The sequence below is a fragment of the Leptonychotes weddellii genome, chromosome 8 (genome assembly GCF_054177405.1).
Source record: "Leptonychotes weddellii isolate Sample4059 chromosome 8, ASM5417740v2, whole genome shotgun sequence".
In the NCBI taxonomy this organism is placed as follows: Eukaryota; Metazoa; Chordata; class Mammalia; order Carnivora; family Phocidae; genus Leptonychotes; species Leptonychotes weddellii.
The window spans coordinates 97607165-97621272 of NC_138376.1; the positions used below are offsets into that span (position 1 = coordinate 97607165).

A 14108-nucleotide genomic window follows, 5' to 3' on the forward strand; every position below is an offset into this window, starting at 1 on the left:
CAGCTTTGATTTAGCCACTACTAGATGCTAAATTGCACTCCTGATGAATTGCATGCATTAAACTCATTTAATAAATACAACAACTCTCTATTATGATCCCATTTTACAGACGAGGAAACAAAGGCATGGAAAGAATAAATAAGTCATCTAAGACCATACAGCTGGCATGTCACTGCTCTTAAGTGCTGTTTGATACCATTTCGCAGTAAATAAAGTCACTGTGCTGCTGAAGGAACGTGTAAATAATACACCAAAGAAGCTAAAGCAAATAAAAATGAAGTACGAAGCCGTACAGATAACAGTAGGTGGAACCATATGGAACTGCCATTTGCATAGGTCAAAATCACAGCATGCTGGCAGTTTCATTTGGCTCAACCTAGATAAAGGAGACACGGGAGTATTCAAAAGCGCATACTGAACACGTTGCACTATCAGGCACTAGACCACGGACAAGTCAAAGCTGAATAACATGACCCATGATGACAATCTGCCCTGACCAAGTATGGGAGATGAATATGTAAACAATAGAATGGGAGGCTTGCAGTAATCTAAGAATCAATGGTCCTCAACCTTGACTGAGCAATAAAATCATCTGTGGACTACTTTATAATTGAGATCTCCCATCCAAGACAGTCCCAGTCAAACCGCTGGGGTGGGTTTTTGAAAAACTACAGGTAATAATCTCTGAAAATAAATGAACTGGAAACACTAGCAGGGACTTCCATGGCCATAACAGCACACTTATAAATCTCCCAGACGTTTGGGCCATGAAATAAAAACTGGTGGACTGCACTGTTTCTTGACTGTTGAAAGGTCCCAGGTCCCACTAGGAAACAGATGAAGGCTGTGGATGTCTCTTGCAGAGAGGAGCCCACATGCACGTAGAGTGGGAGGGTCATAGAGCTAGAAACAAACTAAACATTCCTGGATAAGAGCCTATTGTTGCAAAAATAAATAAACTTTAACACGGGAAGTATAAGAATAGGCCAAATGTCAGTTTTAAAAGAAAAAAACTGCTGATTAAAGCTGACTTAGGATTTTAGAAAAGTGAGCATATAGCTCCTTCTCCATCAATAAGGTGGAGAAGATAACTGATGGCAACATGTAAGATGACCCACAGCAAAATATGTACAGAAGATGGCGAAAGTTATGGCAAAGGCAGAGTGAGAAAGCTGTAGTGACAGAGTGTCTTTGAACTTGGTAAGAGAACGTTGAGAAGGATAAAAAATGGAATAATGGCTTGCTCTGAGACTCTCTGGGATTTTTGAACTGCTGACGCTTCTTGATGTCCTTGTGCCAGTACCAGGAGAAAAGTTAACCAAGAACAGAACAGAAAGAGAGAGGAAAAGGGAAGATCAACAGTCAAGATGTTGTGTTTTATGGGGTGCTTGGGTGGCTCAGTCGGTTGAGGCATCCGACTCTTGGTTTCAGCTCTGTCATGATCTCCTGGGTGGTAGGATGGAGCCCCGTTGCTCTCTGCACTCAGCAGGGAGTCTGCTTGAGATTCTCGCTCTCTGCCCCTCCCCCCACTTGTATGCTCTCTCTCTAAAATGAATAAATAAATCTTCAAAAAAAAACCATTTAATATGTTGTGTTTTTAAAAAAAATTGACACCAACTTTTCCAAATTTTGGATATTTCAATATTACTTTAGTTAAAATTATTATCTAATGAGAAAACAACTTGTAAGAATAAAAAAAGGTATGCTATAGTATGAGATTCCAAATGATGCATGCAAAAGTCAATAACTAGCCAAGTGTTCTTGGAGAGCCATAATGTCACTTCTGCCCCCAAATATTTCCTCTTCTGCTTTAAATTCTCCTTCATTACATCCATTAGCACCTTCTGCTCATCCTGATAGCAGAGCTAGTCTTTACTGGGGCTGTGTTTCTGAAGTTCGTAACAAGCCCAGGTTGAATATATCTTTTTCTTTTTTTTTTAAGATTTTATTTTTAAGGAATCTCTACACCCAATTTGGGGTTCAAATCCACAACCCCGAGATCAAGAGTCACACGCTCCACTGACTGAGCAAGCCAGGCATCCCTTAGTACATCCTTTAAGTTTTATTTGTATTCGTTTCCTTGCTTTTGCTTCCCCAATCACTGGCATAGAGAATTACTTCTTCTAGGGCCTTCTCATCACAAGCCTCTTGCTTCCCTCACCATCCCTTCCTATAGCATTCCTTTCTCTACTCACTCCTGATGCTATAGGAACAGCCATTCTATTGACCTTATTAATTATGAGTGAAGAAGATTAGCTCTATGCATACAGTTGTCAAACACAGCAACACATAAGGTACTAATGGCATTTTGCCGTGTGCTTACACCATAAAAGCAATAATAGGGGTGTTAGTGTTAGCTTCATAAACAAAGATACTGAATTAGGGGCGCCTGGGTGGCTCAGATGGTTGAGTGTCTGCCTTCGGCTCAGGTCATGATCCTGGGGTCCTGGGATCAAGCCCTACATCGGGCTCCCTGCTCTGCCGGAAGCCTGCTTCTCCCTCTCCCACTCCCCCTACTTGTGTTCCCTCTCTCACTGTGTCTCTGTCAAATAAATAAATAAAATCTTTAAAAAAAAAAAAAGACGCTGAATGCTTTATACTGCCTGTATCTACAGCTACAGAACGAATATGCATAATTAAACTTTTTTTTTACATGAGTGCATCTGGCTACTATGTCCACTTACAGATGTAGCTTATTATTATATACATTTAGAGTGTTTGATGTACTAGTTGAAATTTTATTTCCACATACCTCTGTGGGAGTCTGTTGAGTCTTTTTTTCAGATTTTGGCAAATCTTTGCTTCCTCTTCTTTTTAAGGATAGCTGAAACAAAGCATAAACATATTTAGTTTGGTAAACTATCATTTTAACTCAATTTTATGATTTTAAAAGTGTCTAATGTCATATGACAAAACCAAACCAAATAAAATTGTGTTAGTTCAATAATCATAAAGGAGGAAAAAAAACTCCAAACCAGACAGATTTTTATGTATTTTTACTTTGGACTGGGATACACTTCTCAGTAGAAGAGTAACTGGCAATTGTCTAAATAATTTGAGGAAGACAGGAGACCCACTATGAAACTGCAGAGAACACCTTGGATAAAATTTAGACTGATGACCCAATATTATTACATATTCCAAACAAAAGCAAATCCTTGTTAGCATTCCTCTCTAAAGAAGAAAAAAAAGGAATAAGGTGTTTCCAGTTGAAGGCAGGTTTTCATAAGCTTGTAAATACAAACTTTCAGTGGATTTACGTAGAATCTGAAGAATTTTGCTCTTTCTTCACCACACATCTGAGCAAACAAATACAATACCCATATCCATATACACACATGTAATACAGTAGGAAATTGTTACAGTGAACTGAAGAGGACAGGCTCCATCTAAGGAGCAGGCTGAGTGGGAATGAGCTGCAGCTGATTGGTGCAATACAGAAATGCGGGTTTTTTCTAGAGAAGCTAGAAATCTGGATTGTTATGTATTGGTTGGCCCTAATTGAAATTCAGACAAACAACACTTTGTAAGTAAAAAAAAAAAACATATCTAGCGCCAGATCCTTTCATGGACCAGCAATACATGATCTCTAGTACTCTGTTCCATTTCTCAGCACCAATATAATAAGGAGAGTCCCTCTGTATAAAAACTAATCCATATGTATGAATACCTACCACATACCGGATATTGAACTGGATACCCAAAGATCAATTAAATAGTGCACCCACCATCAGGAAGTGCACAATATACCGTGGGAGACAGAGAAACAATTATCGTATCAGTTGGTAAATGCCACGCTTTCGGTTCTGTGAAGCAGGGGCTTTGTCTTAGTGTGATATCACCGTCATCAGAATAGTATTTGGCACATGGCAGATATAGGAAAAAAATATTTGCTGAACTAACGAAACATATTCATAATGAATGTATTCATGAAATATGAGGTTCTGAGGTCAAAGAAGAGGATGGGGGTATAGGCTGAATGTAAAAGCAGGAAAGGCTTCCCAAAAAAGGAGGCTTCATGAATTTGCAAAGAACCCCAAATTACATTTTCCCCATGTTAGTTTCTAACCCATATCCAGTGTTAAATGCAGGCATATGTTCAGGCATAGAAGGCAGGGGAATACATTGCTGCAACTGCTTTCATTCAGTATGAAATTCAGACTGCAGAGCCAAATGAATGGCCCATGTGCTTATCTATTTCTACTTCTTTACAGGAAGATGTTCTCTATGTTGCTTGTATAATCTTAGAAACAAAGGCTGTGAGGACTGATTTGCCATAACCAAAGCTGGTTTGGGAACCAATCAACAAAAGCAGTCCCAAGAAAACCCCAAAATACAGCAAGCTGAACTAGGAAATCCTGGAACAGTCTGGGTAGGAACTACCTGCAAAGAAGCAGCCAAATTCACTTCATTAAATATTTATTGAATGCTTTTATTTTTAGGGTATTTTATTATATGTTCATTTAGTGCTAACCAATGTACTTTATAGGGCGCCTGTGATACAACAATAATAAACCGGCAGAGTCACTGTTTATTATGAGTTTCCTAGTTTACTCGGCAAATGGTCTATTCGGTCTGCAATTTAAAAGTGTGATGAAAGCAACGATAATGTAAAAACAATAGTAACTGGTGATGATTGAGCACTAATTCATGTCAAACACTTTACATATATTAACTCAATTAATTCTTAAAACACCGCCCCCCCTTTTATAAAGATTTTATTTATTCATTTGAGAGAGAGAGACTGAGAGATAGCACGGCGGAGGGAGAGGGAGAAGCAGACTCCCTGCTGAGCCAGGAGCCCGACATGGGGCCTGATCCCAGGACCTGGAGGACCTGGAGATCATGACCTGAGCCGAAGGCAGACGCTTAATCATCTGAGCCACCCAGGTGCCCCTAAAACACCCCTTTGATTTAACAAGCTCTCCTGGTGATTCTGATGCATGATAAAGTTTGAGAGGAGCTGGTCTAAAATCACTGCTCAATAAGTAGCAGAATCAGGTTTTGACCCAAATCTTTTCTATCTTTATTACACTAGATCATAAGGGAGAAAGGCTTAAGTCAGTCTGGGGCTGGAGATGGTGTGGGGAGCTAGGGACAATTTCTAGAAAGAAGTAACCTCTTATCCTGAATCTGGGAGGGAAGAGTCAGCCAGTTGAAGATGGAGAAGAGGGGAAAGGGAAGAACAAAGCATTCCATGTAGAAAAACCATTTCCGGGACATAATTCAGTATGTCTGTAACAAAATGTGAGGACAGCAAATGATGCTGATGGCATGAGTCAGATCTTGAAGGATACTGAATAAGGTTGTTGCAAGCAAAAAGTATCCATAATCAGACTGTCATAGAAAAAAATACATAGACACAAAAGTAGAAGTCCAAGTGTCAATGAGGTAAAGGGACATCATGCAAGGGAAATGAGGGAAAGTATGCTCTAAGATTCTGAGAGCTTTTTTGAGTGGGTCTTAATTTTTCATTCATTCCGTAGATATTTGTTGAGTTCTGGCATATATATGATCCTATATGGTTATACAAATGTGACTGAGGAATATTTTACTCTCCTCCCCACAAAGAGCTAAGTGTTTATGATGGTTAAAAGGATGCAGATAATTAGCTAAAACAGTAGACAGAATTAAGGAAGGGCAATGAATGAAGAACAAACAAAATATTGAGAGGACAAAGAGGCAACTATGATTCCAGATCTGAAGAGATCAGAGGAAATCATCTGAGATGGCCGATCTTTGAAGGATGTACAAAATTTCAACAAAAATAAAACCAAATAAAAAAAGCAGCAAAGACTCAGGGGAATAGGTGTGCCTTTATAGACTCACTGACTTCAGACAAGAAGTAATGGGGGTAGAGACACCACAGAGCTGAGGCAGAAGGAGACACTTTTAAAGCACTGAGGTCAGCTTGAGGAGCTGAGAAATTTAGACTTTATCCTGTGGGCAATGTTAAAATGAGCCCTCTAAATTAATATTGGAGAAAAGCTGAAACCAGGCCATCCTTTCCTAAGAGGCGTTTTCTATTTTACTTTTATTTGAATATTACTCAAGTGAGGTGTCAAACCCAAGGCTCTGAAAAAAGATTTCTCCTTGAATAAAGGTAAACTGCTTGTAAGGCACTTCTAAGACAAGTACCTTCAAGGATCACATTTAAATTTTCAATAAATATTTAGTCATCTTTTCATATTCCAGTAAGTTTTATTAACTTTCTGACTCCAATAAAACAAAGATAGGACTCACTTGGGTAGAGAAAGTTGGAGAACTAATATAAGTCCAGTCTCTTTCTTGTGAGTATAAATTTCCATCACCAACTCCCCCTGCTTCCCCCTCCCCCATCATCCTGCCCCACCTGCATGCACAAATCCAAGAATCTCCTCAGGGAAGCAGTTTGGGGCTCCACAACTAAATCTCACGTTTTCTTTCTTTCTTTTTTTTTTTTTTAAGATTTTATTTATTTATTTGACACAGAGAGACATAGCGAGAGAGGGGACACAAGCAGGGGGAGTAGAAGAGGGAGAAGCAGGCTTCCCCGCTGAGGAAGGAGCCCGATGTGGGGCTCGATCCCAGGACCCTGGGATCACGACCTGAGCCGAAGGCAGACGCTTAACGACCGAGCCACCCAGGTGCCCCATAAATCTCACATTTTCATCTTTGTTCTCAAAGTAGGCTCTTCAGATGGTTCTCCACATAGATAAATGTGTTCAAAGCATGTCCTGTCCACATCTTAATTCTTTTCCTTCCCAGCCTCAACTAGTCCAAAAGAGGTTGCTATTCTTGTTCATCCATGTAAAGGCCAGGAATTAAAGGGTTTTTCCAAAAAACACATGCTTGCACAGCAATTATAGAAAATGGATGGTTCGTGTTCTAAAAACATTTTGAGACTGCCTTTTTTTCCTCATTTGAAATTTGGTCCATTCCTTAATATGTAACATCTTTATGTTTTCAGCAATTAAACAGAGGAAAACCTGTCTAAAATAGCACTGAAAGACATGATAATGTATAATAGTCTCCTACGTTTTTGCTAAAATTAAAGAGACCCATTTGTACAGTGATGAAATCAAGAAGGAAACTAAAGCTGTATTAATAGCTAGGATTTATTGAGCACTGTGTGTCATGCACATTCTAATTGCTTAATATGTAACTACTCATTTGATCTTACAAGAGACTTAGGAGGTTGACACCATTACCTGAAGCACACAAAGAATAAATCGTTCAGCTAGGAAGTGTTAGAATCAGGGTGTAAGTTATCCAGCCTCAGGGTTCTTGTTCTGAACAACTGTGTTACAATGTTCCTCCAAAGGAAGAAAGGTATAGGGTTGGATGTTCTCTATGCTGTTCTACCACTGGTGCATGGGCTTGGGGCCCTAGTTTACGTATATTACACAGGAGCAATATGTTTTTCTATTTCAACATAGGGCTCACCAGCAGTAACACACACTCACAGTCATCCTTTAAATTTAGGGGAACATTGGGAAAGAGGCATGGGGATTTCCGATGGAAGGCTGGAGGAAAACAGAGAGGCAGGAACTCTGGCTCTGCTGCAGTCTTAATGTTTATGTCCCCACCCCACCCCACCCCCCAAATTCGTATGTTGAAATCCTAATGTCCAATGTGATGGTATTTGGAGGTGGGCCTTTGGGAGGTGCTTAGGTCATAAGGGTGGAGCCCTCATGGTTGGGATTAGTGTCCCTACCAAAAGAGACCCAGAGAGCTCCCCAGCCCTTTCTGCCTGGTGAGTATAGAAGTCTGCAACCCAGAAGAGGGCCCTCACCTGGCCATGAGGGCACAAGTCTGATCTCAGACTTCCAGGCTCCAGAACTGTGAGAAATAAATTTCTGTTGTTTATAAGCTACCCAGTATGTGTTTTGTGATAGCAGCTCGAATGGACTAAGACAGGCTCCCAAGCTTTATACTAAGACATGATCTTGGGAGCCAAAGGGAATGTGGGGGAAGGAGGCAGACTAGGATAATCAGGTCATGCCGTTCTGTGCAAAATCGTCCAGCAGTTTTGGTCTCACTCAGAACCAGAGCCATACTTTACGAAGGCCTAGAAGACCTCGATCACACACTGGATTTGTCCTGGTAATGTTTTCCAAAGACTTCACCAGGCTTTAACCCAGACCAATTAAAATAGATTTTGGGGTTAGGCCTAGGCATTTTTTTCAGAGTTTGCAGGGTGAGCACCAGGTGCTCTGAGAATCACCTCTCTGCTGCCTGTGGTCAGTCAGCCCCCCACCCTAAACAAGCTCTTGCACCTCACCTGCCACCACACCCACCCCTGCTTTCCTTGAGCTCATGTGCCAGGCATCCTTGTGGTTCCTCAAACATGCCAAGCATGCTCCAGATAGGGGCCTTTCCTCTGCCCACAACACTCTTCCTTCCTATGCTCCCATACCCACCCCTGCAACTCCTTCAGAGTCCTTAACCAGAGACCTTCCCCAACCATTTCATATAAGATAACAAATAACACCATATAAAATACCTCCTCTACTCTCTTGTTCAGTGCACTGCTTATCTTCTCACCCTGCTTTATTTTTCTCCATAGCTTCTTTCACCCTCTGACTTGTGTATTTGATTCATGGCTAATCTTCATTCTGGAACATGAGCTCTACCCATACAGGAACTTCGTATTCTTTGTTAGAAGTCCACCTACTACCAGGTCATTGCTCAGACAATACGAACTGAATGAAGAAATTACCACTTTGACCTTACTTCTTATATAGATTTGTTTTCTGAAGCATTCTAACTCCAGCAGTTCGTAGAAGGTCAAAACAAACAAATAAATAAAAGTCCATTTAAGCTAAAATTTACAAGTCAGGAAATGACTAAATAAATAAATAAATAAAAGTCCATTTAAAGCTTGTAAAAATAAAAATGTCTCATTGTTTTCTACAGAAAAAGTCTGAAGCAAAAAATGTATGAGCTGAAAAGTATTTACGATGGGACATATGATATACCTTCACTGTGCTCTAATTGTTTTCTTGATTTTTTACCAATCCCATTTTCCCCAGTGTCAAAAATTAGGATTCTGGGTCTTGGAGTCATTTTGTAAAAGATATCTGGTACCAACACTCTTTGATGGGCTGTCAGCTTTTGTGGCTTCTACTCATCAGCTCCTCTCACACAGTTTCTCTTCTGTCCCTGGCCCTCAAAGTCTCCAGAACCTGGGCTTCTCTTCCTGCCTTCAAGCCCAGGTCACAGGGACTCTTCTCTGAGTTGTTTTCTAAAAGTGCCCTCTCTTTGGGATGCCTGGGTGGCACAGTCAGTTAAGGGTCTGTCTTAAGCTGAGGTCATGATCCCAGGGTCCCGGGATCAAGTCCCTCATCGGGCTCCTTGCTCGGCAGGGAGTCTGTTTCTCCCTCTGCCTGCCGCTCCCCCTGCTTGTGCTCTCTCTCTCTCTGACAAATAAATAAATTCCTAAAAAAAGGGGGGGCTCTCTCTCTGCTCTCAGTCATGGAGGGACCAAGTCAGTGACCCTCCCAACTCTTTCACTTTCCCTAGCCTTGGAGAAACATCAATGTGATTACTCTGATGTGAACGAAGTCATTTTCCATATCATATCACTCACCAAAGGCCTACAAAAAATACTCTGGAAATTATGGGCATAAAGGCAACTAACCTTTGGGCTCCAACCACTGTCTGTTATACATTAGACTTAAGACTTTTTTACTGATTAAAGCTTTCCACAGTAAGACTCTTTACAAAACTGGCTGTATTTTTCCCCTCCCAATAGGCAGTCCACTTGCAATGTGCCCCATTAGAGGCCGAGTCTATTTCTGTGCCTCTTCAAACAGGTCTGGCCCTTTGACTTGCTTTGAGCAATAAAATCTGGTGGGACTAAGATGTGGTAGGAGAGGTGACATGCTAGTTCTGATGCTACCCTCAAGGGATCTGGCACACTTCTGCTGACTCACTCTTGGACACATGCTGCCCCATATGACAGGTCTAGATTAGCCGAGAAAGAGTCACATGGCCTAGTTACTCCCATTGTCCTAGACAGCCAGCAAACTTTCAGATGCAGAGCCTTGATTGTCAGCTGTCAGCTGGCCAAAAATAATTGCAGGGACCCAATTAAGACCAAAATAATCTATATAGAGGACCACAGAATTAAGTAAATAAACAATTATTGTTTTAAGCCACTAAATTTTGGGATGGTTTGTTACATGGCAAAAGCTGATACATTTACCAAATATTTTTCACCATTGGAATTGAAAAAGCCCCGGTTGACATTTATGAGAAAAAAAAAAATCCCAGAAAAGCAAAAGACTCACGTAAAACGTCAAGAAAAAGAGTTGAAGGCGGTTCTCAAACATAGGAAAAAACAAAGCTCAATGTACTTTCCTTGTTTTTATTTTTCTCCTGCCTTTGTCAATATTTTGATTCCATATTTTTAAATAAAACTGAGCTTTAAACAAATTATTATAAAGGCTCACCTTTCAGTTCCAGATTGCAGATGCTTCTTTTCATAAAAATAGGTGTTCAACTAGCGCCAAAGGTGTGATATGAATTAAAAGCTAATAAAGTTCATCCTAACAGTCAGGCTTATTACAGGGTCTGGCTCAGCACATTTTTGAAGTTAACACATTTGAACTTAGCTTTTATTCTTCCTTTTCAGGAAGAAGTGATGTATACACATTTTCAGTGTTTCCCTAGATCTAGGTTTCTTATTTATATGTCAGTTCTATCTTTAGTTTATCAAATTTTGATTGTCCTTTTGTTTCTATAATTTCCCAGGCAGAGGAAGAAAAATAACTTTAATTTTACAAGACTTTCTACTTAAGTCAATTTACAGAATTGAAAAGTTCTTTACAGAACTTAAAGGCAGTCATACCCAGAAAACCCTCAAGTGTAATGTAAGGATTAGATTTTTCAAATTTCTACTGATGGTTAGTTAAGAAGACCCAACTTTGGAAAAGAACAGAATTGAGAACAGAGGAAAAGGAAGTCACCCTTAATTCATCTACTCCAAGAAACAATCTTGGAGGATTCAGGAAAGGAACTGACCAACAGTTTAAATCTGGGATTTGTTCCCAGAAGATACTAATAAATAAAAAAACTGTGAACTTTTCATTCTTAGGAAAGATAGGGATGCCCTTCTGGATTTTGACACAGAGGTGCATGTCACAGATGTGGAGAGGTAGACCTGGCGTACAGAAGTGTGTGTCATGGAGGTGGAGTCCCACATCTGCAGGAATAAGTCAACCTTCTTCTGCCAGAAGGTCATCTTCTTTTCTGTCCTACGAGCCCGGGCCCCATTCCTATCTTCTGGGTTATCAGGCTTCCACACCTTTTTTCTTCTTTTTTTTTTACCTCAAGTGAATACCTAAATAAACACTTTTCAAAGCTGGTAAAGCTACTTTTCTTGCTGGTAAGCCTCAAACCATTCCTATTTTTTCTTATTTTATTTTTAGATAAAAGAATCCAATAAATTTTCCTTTTCTTGACTTCTCCATCCTTCTCCCTTTGTGCTGAGATAGATAACTATAGCAGAGGTCAGGTTGACTATAGAGTTGTATAAATTCTTTATTGCTAAGGAATATTAATGAGTGAAATTTGTAGAGCATGCTATCAAACTAGGCCACTGATGAAAGAGAAAACATTTGAATCTTTTTGCCTTTTTAAGAATCAGGATTATCTCAAGGCCACATGGCTTTGAATGGCTCTAGATTTGCATAGTATCTTTCCTTTATGAAAGTTGGTTTGGTATCACTAATTACTTTGGAACTCTTCTGCTCTTTTCCTAGCATATTGCTTGCTAATAGTGCATAAGTGTTTTTTTTTTTTTAAGATTTTTCCCATTTATTTGAGAAAGAGAATGAGATAGAGAGAGCATGAGAGGGGGGCAGGTCAGAGGGAGAAGCAGACTCCCTGCTGAGCAGGGAGCCCGATGCGGGGCTCGATCCCGGGACTCCAGGATCATGATCTGAGCTGAAGGCAGTCACCGAACCAACTGAGCCACCCAGGCTCCCGTGCATAAGTGTTTTTACGCTGGAACTCACTTTCCATGATTAGTACAGTGCAAGTCAGGTAAGCCAGAAACTTGAAGAGCAAAATATTGAACTTCACCCCAGAAAATCAAAGAGATCTTAAAGACCATGAGATATCAGAGAGAAAAAATAAAAGAGAAAGAAAAAGAAAAAGAAAAAGAAAAAAGAAATGGAGGCTTCTCTCATTAATGGGATGTGTTTATACTATAGAATCAGAAGAAGTGAAATTGTGAGGAAGCGGGAGTTGAAATTGTAATAGTTGGGTCTTACGTAAAATATTCCTTTTAAAAGTTAGGACTCAATAAGGAGCACCTGGCTGGCTTAGTTGGTAGAGCATTCAACCCTTAATCTCAGGGTCGGGAGTTCAAGCGCCGCGTTGGGCATGGAACCAATAACTGCATGCTTTCCATTGTGTGCTTCATACCAACCATATGATCAAAACAACTCTTAGGCCCTTCGGGAGAAATAGTCTCTGTATTCTCTAAACTACTCTAAGGACCCTCAAGCGGCTCAAGGTTTCTAATACAAGAAACTCTCACGTCATTGTAGAAACCCTCTTTTGGAGCAGGGTATAGGTTGTTAGTGGGTTTTCCAAATTACTGATAATAAACGGATCCCAAGTAAGACCATCTTGCCTTTAAAAAGCAAAGACAACATAATAAGTGCTTCTCTGTCTTCCGTGTCATACGTTATACCAGATAGGAACCATGCAAATGCCTCAGAAAGTTTCACACAGCAAGAGATTTAGAACAGGAAGCTCTCTCAGTTGAGCTTATTTCTTTAAATCTGAAAACCTGGTTAATGACTTTTGAAATAATAATTGTTAAAAAAATTATTTTATGCCTTAGACCCTTGATCCACAGGAAATATATACTTACTAAGCTATGAATGTCATCAGCAAATGCAGAGCTTTATATTCCCTTCTAATTTGCTCTAGTCAATGAATTGAGCTCTATGCACCATCGCATTTAGCAACTAAAATGCATTTAGAAAATTATGGCTGGGCAGTGATAGCAGGGCCTTATGGCTTTTTTCAATACTGAGCCAAAGGAGAAAAACTACACTGCAGCCAGCATTTATAAACTGAAATGATGATTTGTCCAGTCTTTTTTATATTGTGTCTCAACCGGGCTTCTACCTTATTAATACAGAAGTTTTGTATCAAGTTCAAAATCTTGTAAGAAATATGCTTAAAGTGCCACTAAACACAAAGACAAACAGAATCTCTGTAACCTCTATCTATATACCAAACACATAATCTGAAATCTATTATAGGTATCACTAGAGAACACATGCTCATTGAAATCTTACTATCTGATTTTACTTCATATTAAGAGGTATTGTAATGTCCTTTGGAAGTGTACTGTATCTGACCAAATTAGTTCATTTCAAAGTAATTTTGGAATAAATGGGCAATCACTAAATTTCTGAAATTTTAATTTGAACAAAAACAAGTACCATATTCTAGGCCAAGTAAATTTACTTAGGCCCTTGATATAATGTCAAGAATATACACATGTGCACACGCATCTTTTTTCGACATGAGAGCAACTTAACAGCTATGCATATAGTAGTGCCTTTATAAATAATAAATAAGTACGCGGGGGAATACATGCATGAATATAAGAGCATGAGATATAAATGGGATAAAAATAAAATATTCCATATATTAAGGAAGTTATGGAAAGCAATCACAGATGAATCAGATTCATTTCCTAAGGTATTATATTTTAAAGAAAATTTACTGTTTACATTGTTAGTCAAATAGAATTTGGGGCTAATAAAATATGGAAGCTATCACTTTCTCCTTATTAAAATATACTTGAAGGCAAAGATAAAAACACAGATGCAGTAACACTGGAAGCTAAAGTTAACAGTCAAGCATTTTCCAGAATCTGAAAAAAATTTCCCTTAATAGCAGTATCAATGGAATTCAATGAAGAAACATAATGTATCTTATACGTAAACTTTACTGTCTAAAACAGAAGAAATGGAAATGCAGACCAATCAAAACCAGACATCCCTAAATCTTAAAAGGTTAAACACAAATTTACCATATGACTCAGCAATTCCACTTTTAGGTATATATCCAAGAGGAATGAAAACCTATATTCACAT

General features: G+C 39.3%; 1 protein-coding gene across 1 annotated transcript in view; it reads right to left on the reverse strand.

The window, feature by feature from the left end:
* MTCL3 (MTCL family member 3) overlaps positions 1–14108 on the reverse strand; it is a 40128-nt gene that overhangs the window by 6033 nt on the left and 19987 nt on the right. The window contains exon 4 of the mRNA XM_081828972.1: positions 2753–2824. Within this exon, the coding sequence (XP_081685098.1) occupies positions 2753–2824 (72 nt within the window). The remainder of the gene's footprint in view (positions 1–2752; positions 2825–14108) is intronic.